This window comes from Centruroides vittatus, unplaced genomic scaffold (assembly GCF_030686945.1).
Source record: "Centruroides vittatus isolate TY-2023 unplaced genomic scaffold, ASM3068694v2 contig_393, whole genome shotgun sequence".
Lineage (NCBI taxonomy): Eukaryota > Metazoa > Arthropoda > Arachnida > Scorpiones > Buthidae > Centruroides > Centruroides vittatus.
The window spans coordinates 506,226-531,788 of NW_027122209.1; the positions used below are offsets into that span (position 1 = coordinate 506,226).

General features: G+C 31.2%; 2 protein-coding genes across 3 annotated transcripts in view; one reads left to right on the forward strand and one right to left on the reverse strand.

Annotated features, from left to right (window-relative positions):
* The first annotated feature begins 665 nt into the window (after positions 1-665).
* Positions 666-25,563, forward strand: part of LOC136976061 (forkhead box protein N3-like) — a 54,023-nt gene continuing 29,125 nt past the window's right edge. The window contains exon 1 of one of the 2 annotated variants that reach the window (XM_067271252.1): positions 666-773. The gene's annotated coding sequence lies outside the window, so the exon portion shown is untranslated. Of the gene's footprint in view, positions 787-25,563 lie in introns of both variants that reach the window. The other variant, XM_067271251.1, reaches the window with a different exon arrangement.
* LOC136976107 (uncharacterized) lies at positions 16,838-17,916 on the reverse strand. The gene is made up of 3 exons (XM_067271322.1): positions 17,799-17,916; positions 17,080-17,357; positions 16,838-17,023 (listed from the first exon to the last, which is right to left on the reverse strand). The coding sequence occupies exons 1-3, from the start codon at positions 17,914-17,916 to the stop codon at positions 16,838-16,840; spliced, it is 582 nt and encodes a 193-aa protein (XP_067127423.1).

Consider the following 25,563-nt stretch of genomic DNA (forward strand, 5'->3'; position numbering starts at 1 on the left):
TCGGTCTCTAGATTTGTCTCCCATCGAGCATTTATGAGACCAGACAGGATAACAATTTCGGGCATATTTTTCCGCGGAACACTTGAAATACATCAGCTTTAAAGCAGGAGTGGCAAACCTTTTTGAAATCAAGACGCACTCGGTCTAGTATATCACGTCATTGGCATTTGCTGATTACATTTCCATAGAAAAGTTATTTTACATTGTAATAATGATTTTTCTTTTGCAACAATTTTTAATTGTATACAGTATTTGATTTTTCAGGGAACACTTGAGATGGCTTCACGGAGCACCCGTGTTCCTCGGACTACGGATTGAGAACCACGGCATTAAAGGACTTGATTTGCATTGAGATTGGCAATGTAGCAAGAAACAAGACAAAAATATCTATCTCAGACAATTTATAAAAACTTCTTGACTTAATCTAATCAGGATTTTAACTCAGTCCCTCAGAGCGGCAGGAAAACTAGGTATTCGTCATTTTGCATTAGTTTGATATTTTCACATAAAATAAAATGTATTTTAATAATTAAAAATTATTTAATTTCAGTATTAATTTTTAAATCATTAAATAATATATATATTACACAAAATAATTATCAAAAGAAAGAAAGAAAGAAAAAAAAAAAAAAAAACTAAATACCGAAAAATAGTTAGATGGCGCTTTTTAGTTGCTTGATTGTTTTGATGTCGGATCCTAGCAACCATCTGAGTCTTATTGCAGTGATAATTTCCATAAAACTAATTTCGATCATTTTATTCCGTCTTGAAATGTAAGATTACATCGTAAGTATTGAAATTAATCTTCTAATATATTCTAATATATTTAATTTATATAATAAACAGTTTTAATGAAGATTTTTGATGATTTATTTGAAGTCGCTGCATCACCTGTTTGAACTTAAAATCTTGTTGTTTGTCTCCATTTAAATAAAATTAAATCAGAAATAAAAATTATCAAATTTACAAAAATCTATTCTTTAACAGTAACATTTAAAAAATTTATAATAAAATAATAATTTCAAAGCCTGATATATATATATATGTTTGATATTTAATTAAAGTGAAAAAAATATGGAGAATAATTTTATATTATTACATAAAAATAATCATTTTTTACTGAAAACAAAAGTTTACAATGCTTTGATATAAAATTTAATTGAATGAATTAGTTTTTTAAAGTTTAATTCAATGTAAAGAAGACAAAACAACAGTTAAACTTGTTTAAAAAATCTTACTACTTAATATGAAAATTATTGTTTTGTAAGCAAAAAAAAATCATTAAAATATATTTAATTATTATATAATTAATTAAGATAAATACTTTCTTTGTAAATTACACAAAAACTTTTTCATAAACATGTTAAACAATATTTATCTTGTTAACATTAGATAATGTTTCAATGTTTGTATGTAAAAATGATTGTAATGCATCCTTTATTGTAAATTTATATCTGTTGAGAAAAATGAAAATCGAATCAAAACTCTTATTAAATAGTAACGTAAGTACATGCGGTAATAATTGATAAATTTTATAACGCAAAATTATGTAAAAATTCAAAATGTTTTGGACCCTAAAAATTTATTTTTAGAACACAATCAAAAAGTGGATCTATAAATTCAAAAGGAGCAGTCTTTTGTTATCACAATAATGTCATGTAAAATATTTTTTTTACAAAACTTTTTAAAGTTTTGTAAACAAGTAAATACCTTTTTGTTGCATTTTAAATAGCTAGAAATAAAATTTTTAAATAATTGTCATATTTTGTGTAATTTATGTTTAATAAATAAAATTCATCCAACATTTATTTTGTGTTAAAGTTTTTTCTTGAAATAACAGTGTTTTTTTAATGTATTATTATGCTGATAGATTATTTAATATAGGAAGTGTAGTTTGTTTTGATTGCTTATATTTTATCTTAATTTCAAATAATATAAAATATTTGTTATAGAAAAAAAGATCATTTTCTTATTACAATTTACAACTGTTCTTATATAAATTCAATTAAAATTTTATCATGTAATATGCAAACTTTTTAAAGCTATCATTTTAACATTTAAATTTATAAAACTTTGATGTTTTATATCCCAAAATCAAAGAAATGAAAAGGCTTTCCATTATTAAAGTATTATATTTCAAAAAATAAAGTTAAAATGTATTTAATTTTATAAGATTTAGTATAGAAGTTGACATTGGAAGTTTTATCAACAATAAATTATCAATTTTCATCTCTATCTTATTAACATTCAAGGTGACTTACAATAAATCTCATGTCAATGTAGTTCTTTTTATTTTGTAATTTATGGTATGATCTTATAATGAGGAGAAAGAATGAGAAAACATATATCTTTGTATATGAAATATAATAGAGACAGGACATACACTTATAGATCAAATGAAAACTCTCTTAAGATGTGGATTGTACAGTTAAATGTAGTTTATAATTTACTATATTCTAAATAAATTGTAATCTAATTACATTTAAAAATAACATGTATTGTGATTTGAATTTACAGTATTATTTTTTACTGTTTTCTGTGATGTAATTTATAAGCTTTCTGACATAATTTTATTATTATTTATATCTTTTGATAAATGGTGGTCATTTTTCAAGTAGTTATCTTTCATTTTCATATTAAACATGAAAAAATAATTTATATTTATAGGGGGTTATCGAAAAATAACCACTCAATGGCAATAAAATATAATGAGTACATTTTATTTTATACATAATTACCCTGGCTGTTGAGGCATTTATCCCTCTATCCTAGAGCCTCATGATTCCGCATTCAAAAAATGTGGGTCAGCCACAAAGCCAAGTGCATATAGTACTCTGATGGAGTGAAGATGTCTGCCTTTAGAGCTTTCTTCAGCTTATTAGTGAGTGACATGAAAGTTCCTTGGCCTTCATTTGGACTAGGCTTAGTATGTTTTGTCCATTTATGTTTGTCATCAATGAATTTCCAGAGGTTCAGCCCGTTCTACAGTTAGGAACTGTATTATGGTACATTGCTCTATTTTAGATGTTTGCATTCTACTATAAGATTATAAGCACTACTAATCACTTGCTCTACTACTAGTGCTGCTGTTTACCTTATCTATACCTCTCAATTCCTGCCATGTTGCATCACTTTGTAAATTACATTTGAAGTGCTGCACTGATTGACTATTTATTAATCATCTCTTATATACATACAAAAAGTTTTTTATATCAAATTTGATGGTTATTAAGAAATAATTTAGATATTAACTTGTATTAACATAAAAATTTTCTTTGTAAACGTTAAGAATATCAGAGAAATAATATTAATGATTCACATTATAATGTTTTCTAATGCTAGCTTTTTATAGTGTAAGAACATTTGTATTTAGAAATTTGAATGATTTTAAATTATGTAAACTACTATAGTGTGTGATCACAAAGTCCCTCTGCAGTTGGCCACACCCATGTGGCTTGGCTAAGTAGTGATGTCGTAACTTTAATTCTTTTGATGCAATCTGCTATGGCATCATTACTTCATTACTGGAAGCTCCTCCTGTTTCCCTGCTTGCTGAGGAGGGACTTTATGATTGCACTGTATAAACATAATATTTTATAAAAGATGTTTTAAATGAATTAGCTGCATCTTTTTTCATTTTAGTGTTTTAAACACATTTTTTAGATTTACTTTTTACATGGATTTTTTAGTATTTCTATACATATAATTACTGCTTGCTAATATAAATTGTGTTGTTGAAATTTATCTAAAAATATTGTGGACTTCTTAATTGAAATAGGATTTTAAAAATTGTGTATCAAATTCTTATGCATTTTTATATTTTACTAGCTGACCCGGCCACGCGTTGTTGTGGCTCAAAATGTATCTATTATAAATGTATAACACTTCCCCGTGGGGGAATTTCAAAAAATCCCTTCTTAGTGCACATTCTCTTGACGTACCCTATTAAAACGCAATCAAAAACGCATCTAAAATAGTATAATAAAAGCCGAGTTCTTCACGGTAAGCCTTAATCCTGTCCATCTCCCCCAGTGGGGGGAATTTCGACATGTATATTATATAAAAACACGTGTGTATTCGAATGCAACATTGTGTCAAAATTTCAAAGAAATTGGTAGGAACAAACGAACGTTATATTTTATTTATATAGATAGATAGAAAATGATCTGCTTTAGTCCATTCTCACAGAAAAGCAAACTTAGGTTGTCAGAGTTAGCGCCATCTGTTGGACATAAAAGCCTTAACCCATATATAAAGATATTTTTGGAAGGGGAGAAAATGGTGATCTTCACATATGCCACAAACCTCCACGGGAGTGTATTAAATAACTTCCCAAAGTTTCATGGCAATCGGATAAATGGTGTAGTAATGCATGAAGGACAAACAGACAGACAGAGAGACATACATTCGTTTTTATATATATATTATTATTTTAACCAAATATTAAAATAAAAATGTTCAAAGTGAGGTTTTTAAATTTATTCTATGTGAATAAATACATAAGTTATATCTAGTGACTGATCACTTCTGAATGCATTAATGTTTTCTATTTTCATAGAATTCAAGAATAGAGAATTTGAACAAAATAAAATAGTGAGACTTAGTGCTAGTACTCTTCAGTAAATTTAATTTTTTTTAAATAATTAATTTTTAAGTTATTCCTAATCACTTAAGATCAGAATTGTGAACTTTTTATTTAAAAAAATTAGTCATTTAAAGTTATAGGTGATTAATCATTTAAAATTGGCCCAACTAAAATGATAAAACATTAGTGAGGTAAATTTTATAGGGGTTGTTTAAAAGGGAAAGTGTATGATACAATAACTCCAGAACTATGATTAAACTGAAGGAAAGCATTTTTAAAGCATTGAAATTATAGACATTAATATTTTATGTACAGTTTAGTCTGAACGTGATTACACATACACGAAAGTGCATAAATACACAAAGACATTGCTTTTGAAATCATCAGTAAGTATCTGTGTGCTTAAATAATGTTAGTTTATTATTTTAACCAAATATTACATGACTCCATTCCTTTGAGTGGAGAAAATTTTACATGACAACATTGTAGTATAACTATGGTTAACAAATTCAAAATTTAACTTATTGAAATTAATCATAAATTAATTATATTTTTTATTTAAAATGATCAATATGCTGATAATTGTATTTCCTAATTAGTAAATATGATAAATTCAGTTTTAAAATATTTTAATTAATAATAATTTATAACCTTAACATATAATAAATTGTTAATAGAATATTGTTTTAAATTCAAATTTAAATTTCCCTGATCTCTTGTTATTCAAATATATAACTATAATGAAATATGTGGTACAACTTGATCATTAAAAAATGTAATAATTAGTTTTTGATCAGTTGATAGTTTATTAGTTATTACATACAATCTTTAAAATGATGTCTTGCATGCAATATTGATTTTAAACTACTACTACTATATCAATATCATACAAAAATAAAATTTTACCTGAAAATTTGGTTTTAAAGAATTTATTCTGATCTCAGAAAATAATTAAGCTATATTTAATGTATTCATTTATTTTAATAAAGATAAAACTTTATGTAAAAGTGATTTGAAAAAAGTCTTCAGATTAAGATTTATAAAATCTTTCATCCTAAAATATGGCAGTTTATTATTAAATATCAATTATTTTTACAACATAAATTTTTGATTCTTACAACATCTAGAATATAGTTTAAAATTCAGTTTCAATAATCAGTGTAGTATAAATTAAATAAATACTTAAGTATGAACATAATTTCTAAGTTGAGTTAAATGTTTTATAAATATTAATAAATTATGAAACTTTTTCATTTGCATTTAAATATTAATAATTTAAACTGAATATCTCACTAGTACAAAAAAACACTTACGTAAGAACCAGATAACCAGAGTGGTTGATATTAGGGTCGCTAACGATTTCGTAGCCTTCAATACAAAAACACACATAAGAACCAGATAACCGGAGTGGTTGATATTAGGGTCGTTAACGTTTTCGTAGCCACTCTGGTTATCTGGTTCTTATGTAAGTGTGTTTTTGTATTGAAGGCTATGAAAACGTTAGCGACCCTAATATCAACCACTCCGGTTATCTGGTTCTTACATAAGTGTGTTTTTGTATTGAATCCCAATGTGTAAAGAAGATTGATTATCTCACTAGTAAATTATATCAAGAAGTCAAGAAAAATTTTTTTGTTTAGTTAAATGTTTTTTGGGACCATAGGTTCTATCTACAAACCAATTGAATGTAGTAATTTTTTTATTAACTTTTGGGTAGATAGCATGAGATTAATACATTAAAGGCATTAATCTGTTACTGGAAAAAATGGATTTGAGTCTGGGTCAACTCAGAAATTTTAACCTGGATATGTTGATTCCATCTTAACCACCCAGCTGTCCTTGGTATGGACATTGCCCAAACCTGTGATCATGGAAAAAGACACTCTGGAACCTTTCTTTGGGTTCCCTTTCTACCTACAGGGCAAAAAGAGTTTAAAAAATGAAAAGCTTTAAATCACTTATCATAAGAGTCATTTATCAGATCATAAGAGTATATAGTCAAAAGACTATAAACTCAACTTATTTAGGCTACTTTATTTATATATTTTTATTTAGAAGATTATACAAAAATTACCAATTTATATCAAGAAATTTTAAATTTTGGTACAGTTTAGAATAAATGTTTAGTTTTTAATTTTTAATTAAATAAGAAAAAATTGATAAATTATAAATAAAAATTAATGGAAAGATATGAATATTTTTAAACACATATAGGATACAGAAATTGATTTCAATTATGAAATACTTAATATAATTTTATTATTAACATTTTAAGACCTTTGAAACGAGTAATTAACTGACTTCAAATTTTTATTTTGGTTATATTAGTTATAAATTACATACTACAAATAATTATTTTTTAATTCTAATAATTGATTCAATTGTTATTTGGTATTGAATCAATTATTAAAATTGGATCACTTTGGTAATGAAATTTTAAAAATGAAATGAAAGAAAAATGACTTACAAAGATATAAAAAAATCAATAATTTGAAAATATATTTTGAGTTAAATGCTATTTGAAAAATCTTTGATTCTATAAACTATGAAAATTATTAGATTTCAGTAAAGGATTTCAAAAATATATTTAGTTAGATAAGTTTTATACTTTTAAGATTAAATATATATTATATATAAATTTATAAATGTGTATGTAAGTATATATGAAAGACAGGCATATTTGATATAGCAATATTGATAACTAATGAAGAACCTATGTGATTAATATAGATTAAACTTGCCATAAAATAAATTTAAATCATCTTTTTAGTGTTTTAGCAAGCACTGTTTTTCAGTAGATAAGGAGGATCTTTCTTCTACTATTTACATTTTGTAAATAGTAATGAAAAATAAACTAAGATCTTAACAAAGTCCATGCACATGGAGGAGTGTGGCTAAATGCCATTATTGTACAGTTGTATTTAATTTTATATTAGAATATATTTCCCTTTTCTTTCTTCTTCCTATTATTTTCCCTTCCTGGAATTTTCTTCCAACTGGTGCTTAACAGCGTAACAGCAGGTGGTCTCTTAAGAACAATGGGAGGTATGCGACCCTCAGGGTAGAATGGGGACCAAGAGTTGATATTTTGGATAGGACTGGACAAGGAAAGACATGCGAAAGGGAGCTCTCCACCATGTTTTTGGAACCGTGTGGAGACGACAAAGAGGTCCAAAGGAAAGGAATGAAAATCTCGATCGTGAAAATGTGCAAGAGTATTTTTTTTGTCCAAGTCTGTTAAGTAATCCACATTTTAGAGAAAAAGTTAACATTCTTTGTGAATAGGAAGTGATCCGTCCAACTTATATATATTGCACAGTGAATAACGCTGAAATTCTTGGGTACTCCTTTCTTTTTTCTTTCTATTCTTTACTTTATTGTTCTAAATTTATCTTTCGTCCTACATTAATTATAATTAGTTATAAGTTTAGTAGTAAGATGTACATATATTTTAATTACCCTTAGTAGACTAGTTATTTTTGTAAAGAAAGAATCGTCGCGAGATTTAAACTTATGTCGGTATTCTCTTTATATTGTCGGTCACTATACTAACATATATGCGTGTTGGGGATAGAGATTTTATATCCCACAAAATTTCCTGTATCCTGTTACGCAAATTAAAGATTCTGATTTAAAAAATTTTTAGTTTCTTTGTATACAGTATTCGCACACTTCACAGGAGGTTTGGGGCTTTAATGCCTCACATTTGGGAAGAATTAAAAATACATAAAATTAAACAGTATTTTACATTACCGTATTTTACGGACTATAAGACGCACCTGAATTTTGGAGGCAATTTTTCAAAGAAAAAAGTGCATCTTATAGTCCATAAAATACGGTAATGTACCTAAAATTTTATTTTAAAACTCTTTTTTAATATTTCTAAATTCAAGTTTCTGGTAATGTGAAGTTTTTACTAATTGAATAGTCTTAATCTTAATTATTTTGGATTATTTTTATTTGCTTTGAATCTACAGTGGAATTAACTTCATAACATTGTCATATCTTGATATCTCTTAAATGTTAATATAAATCCCGAAAATATTTATGAATATTTGTGAACAGATTTTTTGCAAAAATGTTATATGCATCTTCAGTATCTATGAATAACTAAATATATAGTTTTTCATTGCTATTACCATTGTAATCACTAAATCATATTGAGTTTGAGAGTCATTTACATGTACTGTACCTCATTATTAAGCTTAGGAATCTGGGTGTCACAATACTTTTAATGCAGGTCTTATTTTTTGGGAAAACCATAACTAACCATTAGGAAATGATCTGATCCATTTAAACCAAATGTTTAATTTCCATTTTGCACTCTTTCCCCCCCTTTTTACCATTTCCTTCAATTAACAACAATTTGTGCCTTTTTCAAACTTTTGCAGAAAATTACAAATGAAATTTGTTAAATTTGATTCTAGTATCGACAGTCAAATGATTTCTAACCAATTTTCCCCACCCATTTAACATTCAGAAATTGAAATTATGCTTTTTGTTGGCTGACAAATTTTAACTGTAAACAATTTTGAATTTGAAAATTACTTCTTCCCAAAATTTTAAATTTCTTTTTATTAGTTAGAAACAAGTCCATTGACTAATTGTGATTTTACAAACAGTATAAATAGATGGTTTCCTTTGGCATCTCTGCTTTTTAAAAAATTTCTGTACTTGTTTATCGTATTGTAAGTGTTGTTTATTTATACCATATTGGTCTAAATATTACACAAGTAAGGTAACTTTCATTTGTCAGTCTATTTGCTTTTCCAGTGTGGCAAATAAGTTAGATGGATTTTTCCAAATAAAACTTGAGACGACAATGACATGTAAGTATTGTATAAAAATAAATGACTTGTCAAAAATGTACTGTACTATAATAAAAAGTTTAAATAAAAATTTTTACTCAAGATTGATGCTTACATGATCTTTAGCACCATTTTTGCTTCTTTTAGCACTCTGCACTTCACAGTTTTAAACTGTTTTAGAACACTAAAATCCTGTCTTTACTCATCACTATATGGCAGTGTTTCTCAACAGGGGCAATTTTTCCATGTTGGGGGCGATTAGTAACAATTTATATTTTGGGGGGCAAAAAACAACTTTCTGGGGCAAAGTAAAACATTATATCAAGAATAATTAGATATTTTATTCATTATATTGTACAATAATTAAACAAATAGCATTCTTATAATCCTTCTTCCTTCTACTTTTAACCCTTTTTGTACCGTCCAAACAAAGAAATCGGTTACAATTAACACAAAAAGGTAATTTGCGATTACTTTTGACAAATTTCGAACCAAAGATAAACAAATTGGCTCACCTTCATCAGCCTCAAGGTTTGCACTAACAATAATTTTTCTGTATACTTAAACATTTTATATTCAATAAAAAGTGTTATATTTTATTATATTTGTTAAATTTTTTAACACTTAAGTTTTTTAATTTTGTTAATCATATTAAAATCTAATATGTATTCTGAGTAAATAAATGTTTAATTTTTTACAAAGTATATAATTATCAAATCAACTAATAAACCCAACAAAATTTTTTTTCGAAGTGAAGGGGGCAATACTACGTAACAGTTTTATTGAAGGGAGCGACGATTCGTTAGAGGTTGAGAAACACTTCTATATGGGAAGGAATGGCATGGTTGGTGAAACCAACGCAGATTTTATAGACAATAAGGGATTAGAGGAAGGAAGATAACCATGACACTGAATATATGTTCTATAATAATAAAAAAATTAAATGTATATAAAAAAAATACAACAATATAACAAAAGGTTTTGTAAATTATAAGAAATGAAAAATCTTAAATATATATATATGTATGTGGTGTCTGTGGATGGCTGAGCTGAGCATTAAGAGGCGCATGTAGAACTCAGTTTAAGAAAACACGAAGAACTTCTTATAACATATAAGGACGTACACTTTAATATAATACAGAGGACGTTACAACACAAAGAACACTAACAAATCGTCTTGAGGCAGACACGTCGTAGCTTCTTCCTTTCCTACTCTTACCGTCGTCGTCTTTTTGCCTCGGGGGAGAAGAATGCGCCTAAGCTTCGTCTTCATCTTTTCCTGCGTGCGCCAGAATGGGTGCGCACGACATTCGGCTTGACCATGTTGCTAGCGCGGGGGACGGGCACCACATTCAGCTGTCCTGGATTCGTCTGGACCTCCAGCGACACTAAAATACAAACGAAAAACAAAGAAAACAGAACTACAAAAATATAAGTCTTTGAAAAGTAAAAGTTCTAAGGTTGATCGTCTTTTAAGTCCGTCAAACGTCTGTCTTCTTGGAAAATGGATAAGAAGCAGCTTTCATTTTAAGGCTCATTACGTCTTCTTCAAGCAGCCCTTTTGCCTTTAAACGTCATTTGTCGTTTTCTCATTAGCATTCTGGAATAGCATTCCATGGTTTCAAAAATTCAGAACACGTTGTCGTGCCATTTTGTCCTTCATGACATCCTTCCTTCATTACGTCATAGGTGTTTCCTTCTTTAACTTTCACGATCCTGTAGGGTCTAAGATACTTTGGTTTTAGTTTCAATTGCGGTCCAAATTGAGTTCTTTTGATGGCAACCAAGTCATTAACTCGATAAGGTCTAGATTCTTTTCTTCTTAAATTGTACGTCTTCCTATTTTCCTCTTGTATTTTAAAAATCTGTTGCTTAGCGTGCTTTCTAAGTTCTTCTCTCTGAGCTTCAAAATTTGCTTGAAATTCAACTTCGATCATTTCCCTGAGCTTTTCCAGTCCATTCACATTCATCCTCGTTCCAAAAAGTAGTTCAAAAGGTGTAGTGTCTATGCTATGCTGATAAGTGGAATTAATCGCTCGCTGCAGTTCATTTGTATACTTGTACCACTGAGCTGGATTATTTATCGATAACTTCAAAAGAATTGATATAATAGTCTGATTTATACGTTCTACTTGCCCGTTTGCTCTAGGCAGGCCAGTAGTTATTAAATGATGCTTAATGTTCTCTTTAGAACAATAGTCAGCGAACTCACTAGAGGTAAATGCTGTACCTCTATCGGATATAATTTGAGAAGGGTTCCCAAATGCAGCCTTTTGTATCTCTAATTTCGCAATAGTTTCAGCGGATGTAGTGGTTTTCGTAGGATAAATCCACACAAATTTGGTAAATGAGTCGATTACTGCTAGAATGTACTTATAATTCTTATGTGTACTTTCCAATGGTCCGAGGTGATCAATATGATAAGTTTTTAATGGAATATCTTCTTTATGAAGTGGGTGTAAAAGTCCTTCCTTCTTTCCCTTCTTACGATTCACTAGTAGACAATGAACACAATTGGCTACAATTTTCTCTACTTTCTGTCTAAGCTTGGGGATAAAATAATATTCTTCGATGTTTTTCTCAGTATATTTAATTCCTGTATGTCCCTTTTCATGAGCGTCTCTTATAATCTCTGTTTGCATACTTTCAGGTACAACGACTAATTCTTTACCGTCCACAAATTTATATAAGATTCCTTGTCTCTCACAATAATCTTCATACTTAGAAATTTTTAACAGTTCTTTAATTGCTTTTATTTCGCTATCATTATCCTGGGCTGATTTTAACTTTGGTATAATATTGTTGACAGAAATACAAAGTACATTTACGGGAGATCTACTAAGGGCGTCGACGTGAGCCATCTTAGTACCGGAACGATGCTCAACAACATAATTGAATTCTTGTAAGATCAAAACCCAATGAGCTATGCAAGTGGATAAATCTCTCTTTGCCAGAGTCTTCTCAAATGCAGAACAATCGGTGACTATTTTAAATGGAATTCCCAATAGATATACACGAAATTTCTTTAAAGCCTCTATTATAGCAAGAGCTTCGAGTTCATAGCTCGAATATTTCTTTTCGGCATCTGTTGTCTTTCTACTCTTGAAATAGGTAGGATGAAATTTATTATCATTTGGAGATTTTTGCATTAAAATTGCTCCATACCCCTCTAAGCTTGCGTCGGTGTTTAGCTCGGTTTCATAATTAGGATTATATATTCCCAAGACTGGCTTCTCAGTTAACAGTGTTTTAAGTCGATCAAAGGAATTTCTCTCCTCTTCACCGAATTTAAACTGACTGTCTTTCTTCAAAAGGTCACTCAACGGCTTAGCAATAACGGAATAGTTCGGAATGAACTTCCTGAAGTATCCACTAAGTCCTAAAAAGCTTTGAATTTTTTTCAAGTTGGTTGGTTCTGGAAAATTGAGAACAGCCCTAGTTTTTAAAGTAGATGGGAAAATTTTACCTTCTACTACGTGACCCAAAAATTCAATTCTCTTTTTTAAAAAATGAGATTTCTTAAAGTTTATCTCTAGTCCATAATCACTGGCAAGTTCTAAGACTCTTTCAAGTCGCTTGATTCCTTCTTCAAGCGAGGAAGACAAAATGATGATGTCGTCCATATAAGGTAATACAATGCCATCATTAATCAAAGGTCGGAAAATGGTGTTGATATACCTTTGAAACACAGTGGGAGAGTTGCAAAGTCCAAAGGGAACCTTAAGGAATTGATATTGTCCTTCATGTGTCACGAATGCAGTATACTTCCTGCTATCTTTATTTACATCAACATGGAAAAATCCATTTTTGAGATCGATTGTACTAAAAATTTGTGATCCCTGTAGTCTGTCTAAGATATCTTCAATTAGTGGGAGGAGAAACCTGTCCTTTACAATTATTTTGTTCAATTTTCTGTAATCTATGCATACACGGGGGGTTCCATCCTTTTTCTTTACGACCACCACTGGACTACAATATTTTTCACAACTTGACTCTATTATTCCTTGCTTTAACCATTCAGCGACTTGAGTTTCAACAATCCTTTTCTCGGAAAATGGCAATCTACACGGCTGATGAAATATTGGTTTGTGATTTTTGACCAAAATATTTAGTTCTACATTTGTTCTCTCAACTTTATGTGGAACATAATCCAAAACCAATTGTTGCACCTTACTTTTAAAAATATTAGGAACGTCTGGTTCAATGTTTACGTCGATTTCACCCGTCGTAGTTAAATCGATTGGCAAAATAGACAAACAGTTTATTTCCTTAACACATCGAGTTTTATTTTTTATTATGATACCACTTTCATTAATAGTTGTCTCGCCCTGCATTAAAACATTAAGGCCTACAATGGCGTCACAAGTCATTACATCGTTTGCTACTACGCACACATCAGCACGACACTTAAAATCATCAATTTGAATATTTTCTGTAAACGGCCTAATGGGTCAACTACTGACTTTCCAAATCCATTTAAAGTGGAATTAGTTGGGAATAACCTCCTAAATCCTAGTTTATCGAAAACAGATTTTCTAAGTAATGTTGCTTGACTCCCAGTGTCCATCACTGCCTTTATACTCATGTTACCAATTACTGTCGTTTTAAACAATTTCGGTTCTATAGCAATATCTAAAGTGGCAAGTTCTGGTTTTGAATTTGATTTTGGGCATTCAGAAGCCTTGTGACCAAACGCTTCACACTGAAAACACTTTAAACCTTTATCTTTATGAATACAATACTTGGAGATATGATTTCTCGAACCACAATTATAACAAATTCTGTTGCTACGATTATCAACATAACCATTCTGCTTTACATTATTTTTATTCGCATTTTCGTGTTTTGCATTAGATCTATAATTTTCATACCTTGGTTTATTTCTATCGAAAGTATTATTATTTCTGTTATAAGAATCATGTCTAGGCTTCACTCTGTCGAAAACACCCTTGCCCTTAACAGAATCACCTTTTATTACTTCATAAACTTTAAGTTTTTCTTTAAATTCTGACAAGTCTTTACATCTGTATAAAATAATTTTATTTTTGTGTTTATCGTTAATCCCTTTAATCACATAATGCATTAAAGCACCATCATCTATTTTTCCGAAATTACACAACTTTCTCATCTTTAAATAATATTCCTGAACGGACTCAGAGTCTTGCATTGTGCGCTTACTTAAAATCTCATGCAACTTAGCCGAATGAATTTCAAAAGAGAATTCATCTATCAAGGCTTGTTTTAGTCTTTGCCACGAATTAATCTCGGGTACTGTTCTCATGAATAAAGAGGTGTTACCACCAAGGGATCTTTTCGCAAAAATGAATTTTTGTAATTCAGACAAACTAAATAATTTAGAGATATTTTCAAAATGTTCGATCCAACGAATAACATTTTCGTGCGATTCTGCATTAAACTTAGAAATGGTACTTTCGATATCGGAATAATTAATGGTAACACCATTGGGAACAGAACTAGCGGCAGCATTACTTTGTTCAGGTTGGATAAAGGAATTGAGACTGTTTTTATTTTTATTCATATCGCACTGCATTGAGAGTTCACCTCCACTTTCATTTTTTTCATTTGGTTCATCGGCTTCAGACTCAAAGCCAGACAAAACGTCGAGTCGGACATGCTGGGCTAAGGACTCCAAAACACACAAATCAGCTAGAATTCTCTTCGCCACTTCTGACTTATTACCCTCGAAAGATATGTTTAGAATGTTGGAAATCGTGATCAGCTCATTCAGGGAAAAGTCACTTTCTATACTTTTCAGTTTCTTATTGAAATTGTCACTGTCTAAAGCAAACCTGAATCCACTAAAATTTCTTATTCTCTTTCGATTTGACTGATCACCGTCGGTATTAAAAATAAATTTATGGAGAATTTTAATTTTATCAAATTTGCAGTTTTTCAATGCAACGCTTATTTCTTTTATGTCATTTAGGATCATTTTGAAAAATAAAAGTCTACGTACCCCTTACTCTGCTTCCAAGATGAGTGTTTTTGTATCTAAAAGTGCAGCAACTATTTGTAGCAAGTTTCGTGGAATTTCCTGTCACCCCGCACTTCCTCTCTAAAAGTATGTGAACCTCGGCCACGTGTCAGACGGGTGACATAACTTACGACCCTTATATAAACTCTTGTCCACTTCCCTACTCGCCTTCTCTGCTGCTCTCAAATAGCTTAGACATTGAAATAAAACCTTCCTTTTTGCCAACGTCAACCTTGGACTATCTGAATCATTTTATAATCTTCAAACACTACGATTTCGATAATCCACAATCACTTAGATCACTTTCAGTCACTTGCATCCCACCCCTGAGAAAATGGTGTCTGTGGATGACTGAGCTGAGCGTGAAGAGGCACATGTAGAACTCAGTTTAAGAAAACACAAAGAACTTCTTATAACATATAAGGATGTACACTTTAATATAATACAGAGGACGTTACAACACAAAGAACACTAACAAATCGTCTTGAGGCGGACACGTCGTAGCTTCTTCCTTTCCTACTCTTACCGTCTTCGTCTTTTTGCCTTGGGGGAGAAGAATGCGCCTAAGCTTCGTCTTCATCTTTTCCTGCGTGCGCCAGAATGGGTGCGCATGACATTCGGCTTGACCATGTTGCTAGCGTGGGGGACGGGCATCACATGTATATATATAGTATTTATTTGAGTGTAGAATAAAAGTTTGTATATTTTGTTTTGAATTACTAACTATAATTCATAAAATCTTTTCATTTTTTATTGATTTCTTAATATTCTTTCTCTTCTTCATTATCTTTGCTTTTTTCCATGTTTATATGGGGTCAGCATTTTCATCTTTAATCTGTCTTCTTCACTTCTCTCTATCCAGGGCATTTTCGCTTCTCTATACTCTCTCTCCCAAATCCTCTGCCATCTTGTCTCTCTATCTCAGCTTCAATCTTCCCTGTTTCCTCCTCCCTATCACTTCCAACTTTTCAATCCTCTTTCCAACATAGTCCTCACTTTCTCCGCATGTCCAAATAATTTACTTTCCTGCATCTTCTTACAGGACCCATCTTGACTGTTCCTCTTATGTAATCATTCTTGATTCTGTCCTTCATCACACCAAACATCCATCTCAGCATTCTCATCTCTGCTGTCTCCATCTTCTTTTCCTGGGCTTTTGTAATTGCCCACATCTTAGCACTGTACATCATTAAGGTCTTTACCATGGTTCTGTGTAGTCTTACTTTCATTTTACATCTTATTTTTTTATCATACAGCCACTCATTTTTCTCCAGTTCAGTCATCTGCTCTGAACTCTGTGCTAGTTTTCTGCACTCATTCCTCCATCACTTGCTACATATAATTCAAGATACTTAAATTTGGAAGTTATTTACTTTTCTCCCTGGAGTTGTATATAACTCTCATTCTCTCCATCAGATGTCATATATACTGTCTTTGCTCTGCTGATCTTCATGCCTCTCTCTTCCAGCATATTTCTCCATTCTCCAGCTTCTTCTCTACCTTATCTCGAGATGTTTTGGACAGCACAATGTCATCCACAAACAGCATACTCCAAAGAGCAAACTCCTTGCTCTTCCTATCTTCCACCAATACATCCATCACCAAATCGAACAGAAATGGGCTAAGGGTTGAGCCCTGGTGCAGTCAAACTCTCATAGCGAACCCTCTGTCATACCTATACTATTTTTTACTTGAGTCATTGCTCTCTTATACATTTCCTTTACAAGTCTTACATATTTTTCTGGTATTCTCTTTACCCTCGTACATCTCCATACCTCCTGTCTAGACAGTCTATTGTATACTTTCTCCAGGTCTATAAATACCATGTGCAGTTCTGCCTGCATCCTTTTCATCAGCTGCTTTAAAACAAAGATCACATCTGTTGTTCCTCTTCCCAGCATGAAACCAAACTGTTCTTCACCTTTAGCTGTCTCTTGCCTTAACCTTCCTTCAGAATTCTCTCCCAGATCTTCATTGAGTGTAACATCAATTTAATTCTTTTGTAATTTCCATATCCCTGCACTTCTTCTTTTCCTTTATAAATTGGCACCAAAATATTTTTCCTCCAGTCATCTAGTATTTTTGTACTGCTTTTTCATAAGATCACATAAAATATCAATACCTTCTTTACCCAAATGTCTTCATACCTCAGCTGTGATATGATTAGCTCCTGCTGCTTTCCCATCCTTCATTTTTATAAGTGTTTTTCCACCTCTTCCTTGCTTATATCTACTGCCATTCCATCTGTCTTCCTGTCCTTGCATAGTACTCTTGAATTTTCCTCATTTAGTAGTTTTATAAAATAATTATGCCACCTTTCCTTTAGCTTCTCTTGGTTTTGTAACACTTTACCATTCTCATCTTTTATCTGTTTTATTGATGTGACTTCTTTTGATGCCTTGTCCCTCACTTTTGCAACTCATCAGCTCCCTATCTCCATCTTCTCTTTCCAGTTCCTCATAGACCTCATCCACTGTCTTTGCCATTGCCTTTTTGCCTTTTTCTTTATTTTCCTTGTTACTTGTCATTTCTCATCTTCATTTCCTTCTTTCTTTTATTGCAACTTGTACCTCCTTGTTCTCCCCAAGTCTCTTTTCCATAAGGTAGTCCTTTTCTTCATGTTTTCTCCATTACTGCCTCTTCAACTTTCCTTATAACACAACTATTAAACTTCCACCATTCTTGCACATCTTCCAGTAACTTTATTCTTCCAAGCACTTTTCTTAAACTCAGGTTCCTCTCTTTCAATTTCCACCACTTTATCCTTTGTTCTTTCTTTCCTGGGTGTCTCTAGATTTTTTGTCAAATAAAATCACCCAATCAACTAAACCCATGCTGTGTAGCTACACTTTCTCCATTAATCACCTTGCAATTCCTCATTTCCTTAAGATGTCTCCTATGATACATAAAGTAGTCAATCTGGCTTATCATGTCCCCACTTTTGTATATTATAAGCTGATTCTCCTTCTTTTTGAAGTAAGTGTAGACTATTGCCAGGTCAAATGCTACTGTGTATTCCACTATTCTATTTCACTCTCTATTTCTCTTGCCTATATATACTCCACCCATTGTGCACTTTTCTTTCTTCACTTTTATCACATGTCCATTTAAATCACTTCCAATGATCAACCTCTCATTCTCTAGTATTTCCATTACCATTTTATCTAATTCCATCCAGAATTCATCCTTTTCTTCTTTCCTGCATCCTTTGGGGAAGTGTACACACAATGTGTGTGTATGCCCCCCCCTATCTCCAGTTTAACATTCATAATCCCATCTCTTCTGATTTCCTCATAATAACCATTTCTTAACTCGTTTTCAACTATAATACCTATTCCATTCCTCCTTTTTTCATCTCTCCTTCAGAGAGCAGTTTATGGCTGTCCTCTAGTTCCCTTGCTTTACCTCCTTTCCATCTAGTTTTCTGCAGGCATAAGATGCCTGCAGAAAACTAGATGGAAAGGAGGTAAAGCAGTGGACTTGATGCAATGAAAAAGCATCAAGTCCACTAGCTCTCTGCTGTTTACAGTCATTGTCCTCATGTTTAATGTTTCCATTCTGACATTAAACACTCTCCTCTTTTGCTTTTGTTGGACTACTTTAGCCAAACCTATCCTTGCTTTGGTAGCCCAAGCTCATTTTCTCACAGTTTTTGGATGACCTAACTGCATGTCACTTGAGATATGCCCAAACTCTCATATATTCTCTCTTATCCATTATTCCATTTGGTCTTGGCATATAAATTTTATGGTCAGATATTCTTTCTGACACTAACCCTCACCATTACTTGGCTAAGGGACTGGCACCCTTATTGATTTTTTAATATTATATTTAAAAATACATAAAAAGAAATTATTAAAAACAATGGAGTTAGAACTTTTTAATGCGTAAGATTAAAAATACATTATCTCGCAAATTAGTTACATAGATACATTTTTTGGTTATAGTCTCTGAAAATATTCATTTTCAGAATAAAACTACAAGATAATGTAAAAATCAAATCAAGAATGGAGTATTTGAAGATATGGAAGAAAGCTGAGGGTAGATAGAGTGAAAGAAATATTTGCAAATAATAAAGTAATTTGGAAGGCTGTGAAAAGGAAGTACTAAAAAGAGGTGAATGAATGGTGTGAGCAAGTGAAGAATTATGAAATGAAGCTAAGCATGAAGAAATGGGGCATTTATAATGATGCAGAAGAGAGATCAGAAAATCAAAGCATTTGTTATGGAAAGCAAGAAACTCAAGAAGGTCAATTTCACTTTTCTAGAAATGTAGTGGTAAGGAGTGGATGAATGACAGACATGGTCATCCAAAGAGAGCAATTTGCAGTAACTTTTTATAAGAGAGCGTGTCATCTAATATAGAACAAGGAGATGCCTTAGAATTATAAGATAGACTTTTTTAATCCACATTACTGTATATCTTATGGTGGGGTTTAACAAGGAGGGAAATCTAAATTCCATTCAAGATGAGATTTCTGCAGAATGCAATAGATATGAGCAAAAATTATTGTGACATTGTCACAATGCCAGGCTGCAATTTTTAATTTATTTAATTTAAAATACAGTAGAGCGTCGATAAGTGGAACGTCGGTAAGTGGAATGGCCGGAAAGTGGAACGATTTTCAGTCGGACTGTGTCGTGCTGAATCGAATGTTTTTGATACTAAATTTACTTCTAAAGTATAATTTTCATGTTTTTTATATTCTTTAATATATTTATTTTGTTTGTACGAAATGCAGAAATAATTTTTAACGATACGATAGCCTCGATGATTATTATAAAAATTTTCGTTAGGCTTAAAATCGACGAAAATTCAACACGAAGCGACACGCAACGGAGAAAAATTTGAACATCGGACAGGTTAATGTATTTTTTCGTACAAAGTCGGAAACTGGAACAAATCATTAACTGGAAGGACCCCAGTCCCCAGTTGGTTCCACTTATCGACGCTCTACTGTATATGATTTGGCTTTCAAATTATTAGTGTCTTGCCCCCCTGTACAGCATACTTTTCCTGACAACAGAGTTATGCTGTCATCTATAACTTTGTTCTGGGAAAATTTTGAATTGAAATCATGTGACTTCTGGTCTATATGAGGAGTTCATATGTAGTTAATCACGACCTCCTGTTCTCAAGATTGAAGACAGACAGACGATAGTGGGAATTTATAGGTCTACAATTTTTTAAATTGCAGCCCAAAAATGCAATTGGATTGATTGAAGAAGTGAGAAAGTGGATGGAAATGAAAGTTTATTAGAGAGAATTGCAAAGGTAAAGATTAAATGTATGAATGTTTTTTGGGAATGATGGAAGAGAAGCTACCAAGAAGAATGTTTGAACTGAAGATAAGGTAAATGACCAAGAAAGCCATTGGAGGATGAGCAGGTAGATAGATAGAGTTGGAGTGTAGCAAAATAGTAAGCTTGTAGACTGTTTAGGAAGAGAAACAGATTGGCTCAGTTGACCTGACCATAGCCTGATGAGAGATAATGATGAATTTTTTTCCTTCATCTGGATTAAAATAGTTGTTAAAACATGCTTAACACATTCAAATATTAGTTATATGTATGCATACAGAGCTTAGTATAGTTAAAGCACATCAATATTGAGCCTTTAAAATAGTTTGATTATGGGGAAAAAATTAAAGCTGAGGCCTAAAAATATTTTAATTTTTGATGAACCAATATTTTTCACTTCAAAATTTGGATATGACTGAACTGCTAAGGTGGTAAAGGCATCATCCTGCTGCTCTGAGGACCTGGTTTAAGTCTGGACCAGGAACCCCTCAAGTTTTACTTTCCTGGAAGTTAAATATACCTTACAAGGTAAGTATGGGAATCATGTCAAATTTGACCCTCTGAGTTTTTTGCAAATCTTTTCATTTTGAGACCTCCCAAATCCAAAAAAGTAAATAAAACACAGCAAAAAAGTTCCATGGATATATATGTGTACATGTGTTTTGGCGTCTATATTGCTTAATATCTCATGATGGAATAAAGGTTAAGAAACGAAATTTGGCATGATGGCTTGTATATGAGGGCATTGATGCTATTAAATTTGATGGTGAAAGGTTGAGAGGGTTGGGAGATAGAGGGTGTCATGTATCTTGAAAGGGGGTAAGACTTAGAAGATCTTATTTGGTATTAACATTTACACTCTTTTATAAAATGCACTCCTATCTTCAAAATTAAGTTTTTTGCCATTTTATAATAATTTAAAATATAAAAAGTTTTTATGACAAAATTTGATAAAAGATGTCACCACACACAATTTAATTTTTGCTTAATAATATAAAAGTTTTTTAATAAAAACTCATGACAGCCAGGAAAGTTAAGCAACTCTTGTTCTAGATTTTTTTTTTCAGTCTGTCCTGCACATTCTGGACCCTATTCCTCTGAACTTGTTTATTCTCCATTGTGGACCTGGTAAAACCTTTGATAAGCTTGTTAAAAGGATATCTTAGTGTCTGTGAGGTGGAAAGAGTGAATGGGAAAGAAACAAACTAATTTAAAGTCTGGATTTCAAACTAACATTATTATTTTGAAATTTGAGAGATCTGAAACTGAAGTTAAAAATGCTTCAGAAACATTAATTTGTGTTTAATTAACAAACTTCTTTACATATGCAGAAACCTATTTTCAGTATATTTTAAATAAAGAATTGCAAACAATGATTGAAATTTTTTGAGATAAAATAATCAAATAGAAATGAAATGACACTCATCAAAATGTTTACTGTGCTAACATTATTAAGTAACACTTATTGGTTTTAATTGTTTATATACAAACTATTTTTAATATATATATATTTTTCTATAACTTTTTCAAAGAAAATTATTCCTGAAAAATTTGCTGCACTGTGTTTAAATCAGTGGCGTGCCGTGACATTTGATGATAGGGAAGCTGTGTTTCTGTAAGAAGCCGACTTCCAGGGGCAATCAGTTAATTGCGCGTCAGTGATGACCTAGGGTCCATTCGTACGTGCGTGGTGGCGGAAGAGACGTATCTGACAAAAACCGACAAAAAAGAAACATTAAATAAACATATAGTATGTACAAAATAGTTTGCTTTAGGACAATCAGCCGTTCGGACATCCTGGGTGTCGATGTGGTTCTTTGATGGTCGATCGAAGGTGGTCTCGGGACAGTGGCGTTAACAGGTCTGTAGGGCACGGGGAGACTTCCTCTGTTGGCGTCGAGGACACGGTCGTCTTCGATTGTCGGGGATTATATCAATTTCCGTTCTTTCTTTCGTCCATTTGATTGGTCATTCTCCTTCAATCGCGCTTCCCGAGTTGTTCGTCACTGGTTACTAAACGTAACGCGAGACTCGTACCTGGAGCGCAAGAAAAGTCAAAATCGAAGATGAATTCGATTTTCCACCAATCATAGGACGACTTCATTCCGCGATTTATGGTTTCTGCCTGGCAATTTGATATAAACAATGGATGTCCGACTACAAACGACTTTTTCCTATGTTTTTTAAACTAATAAATTTTTCTCTAAATTAACCGTTTTTTCGCGTCTTTCATGACGGGTCAGACCTGTCCGGAACCTCATATTTTCATAAAAGTTTTAAACAAATACTGGAAATAACAAAAATAAACATTTTATGTATTTTAGTTCTAAAATACAAATAATACACACATAATACAAATTGATACGATACAAACAATGATAGAAAAACTTAGTTTATAAAAAATTTAAAAAAACAACTCTATTTGGCGATTTTTTGCCGCAAAGTCGTTAATTACTTTATCATAAAAGTCGCTGGTCGTCGACTCCATGAACGTATTTGAAAGCTCTTTTTCTATCGAAAGCGACGCTAGCGACGACAATTTTTCCTCCGCCCAGTGGCTAAGGGATAGAATCGTTGGAAGCGTTACACGTGTGTAGCTTTCACCAGCTAAACCGGCTGAGGTTGGTGCTCTGTAAAGCGCATGCGCCAATGCTGTCTGGCTGCTTTACACCATTCAGTTATTCTCGCCGTGGAAGCTGTCTTGTAAGCGCTTCCATTCCGCCACTGATATTCGAATATACAATAGCAATCTTATCCTTTTTTTATGTGTAGTATAGAAATTTGTAATAAGATACATAATGCAGTTATGATAAAATATTAATTCAAAGTATTGTACGTTAAAATATGAAAATTTATATTTTAGAAACAAGGGAAGGTCATTGGAAGATGGAAGCGACGCTTCCACCGCTTCCAATGACGGCACGCCACTGGTTTAAATCTGTTTGTCTATGATGATACATATTGCTATCCAGAAGCATAACATGTATTTGCAGTATCCAGGTCAATATATATACAGTATCTATATTTTTATGTATGTAATCCATGGGATATGTTTAAAAGTCAGATTGAAATAGGTTGGGTTATATGTCAATTCTAAATCGCAGTCATAAACTTGTGCCTATGAGAACAGCCATTATTCCATGGGTATGAGATATATAATGGAAGGTTAGATAAAGGGTTTTATTTTTGTTCCAGCAATTTTCTGTGAATTATATTGCTGTCACAAGTTATATGCAAGGAAAAACTGGTAAATTTGCCTCTCCTTTACTATTCTGCTGTTGTTGCTTGAAAAATATTTAAGAAAACATCCTATTGATGTAGTTTGAAGGATAGTTTTTTTTTTTTTTTATTTTACAGAAATTTTTCTGCAATAGAAATATGACTTTTTATTAATACTTTTATTATAAATCAATAAAAATTGTAGAAGTTAACATAAAATTTTACATAAATATTTAAGATTTTATATTTATTTTTTAAAATTTTTATAACTAATTAAGTTTGAAAATAATTTGCAGGAATTAAAAAATTTAGCTGATGCTGATTTTAATTATTTATGTATTTACCATTAAATATTTCAATGTCTCTAGTACAGTTAGAAACAAAACATATTCATTGTACATATATATCTAATTTGTACATTGTACTTTTAGGCTTTAACAAATTTTATTAATAACATAAAATGTCTTAGAACATATTAAAATAGCTAACCCTTTAGAAAATATCAACAAAAAGAAATCTTAAAAGGTCTGGAAATGTGCCATGTCTAGATTTTAGTGCCATTGACCTCATTTTAGATAGGATCAGAGCCTTCCCACAACTAAACTTTTATACAAATTAGTAGGTCAATTTTTACTGTCTTGTGTTCATGTTTTCCTCTGAAAACGTTGGATGTATAAGAGAAGAAATATAACTTAATGTTAATTTTAAAGATATTTAAATTATATTATTAATTTGTGTTAAAGTATAAAATAAACTTGGTTTACTTATTCTGTTACTGTCGACCTGCTTAATGGCTGTTGTTGTTGTTGTTCTTCTAATTTTAAACTTCACAAATTGAAATGATATAGATAATTTTAGAAATATTATAATTGAAAAAATTGAATTTATATCAGTAATTTGACTAAATAATTGAGCGATTTTTAGCAATAAACTGCACAACTTTTAGTAAATAGGAAAATATTCGAAATTGAAAAGTTTAGAGCTTAAGAAAACCAAACAGATAAATAAAACTTGAGTTTTAAACTGTTTACTAGTAAAGAATGAATTAAATAAGTCATATTCTTTCAAAATCTGGTACTGTATTTAAACTGATAAAGTTGCTTATGATTATTTTATCTAGTAAGATTTTCTTGAAGAATACAATATCAAAAAAACTTGTTATTTATTTACTTTCTTTGGAATTATGTTTTTTTCTATAGCGTGCATAATTTGTTCCCATTGAGTGAAATAAAAAAATATATTTTCTTTTAAATTTAATTTTAAAAATTATTGTTTAAGAATTTTTATAACAAAAGTAAGTTAAATTTGACCATGTCAGAAAACTGAAGTTTTGGAAAATATTTTGATACTTTATAATTTCTTCTAAAATTTTACTTAACTACTATTTCAGTTACACAAAAGTCATGTGGAAAGTAAACATTTACTTTCTCAGCAAAATTCAGTTAGAAAAAATATGTTGCATACTGTAAGTTTAAATGTCTTGTATTAGTTTGTATAATTACATTTCCTGCTAGATAACTGTGGATTAGTGGGCTTTTGAAAGGAATGACACTATGAGCAATATATATATGTTATAACAAGAACAGTTAAAGAAGCTAAATAACTGTTTCATGGGGATTTGTCCTTAGAAAGATAGGATAAGAAGGGAGGAACCT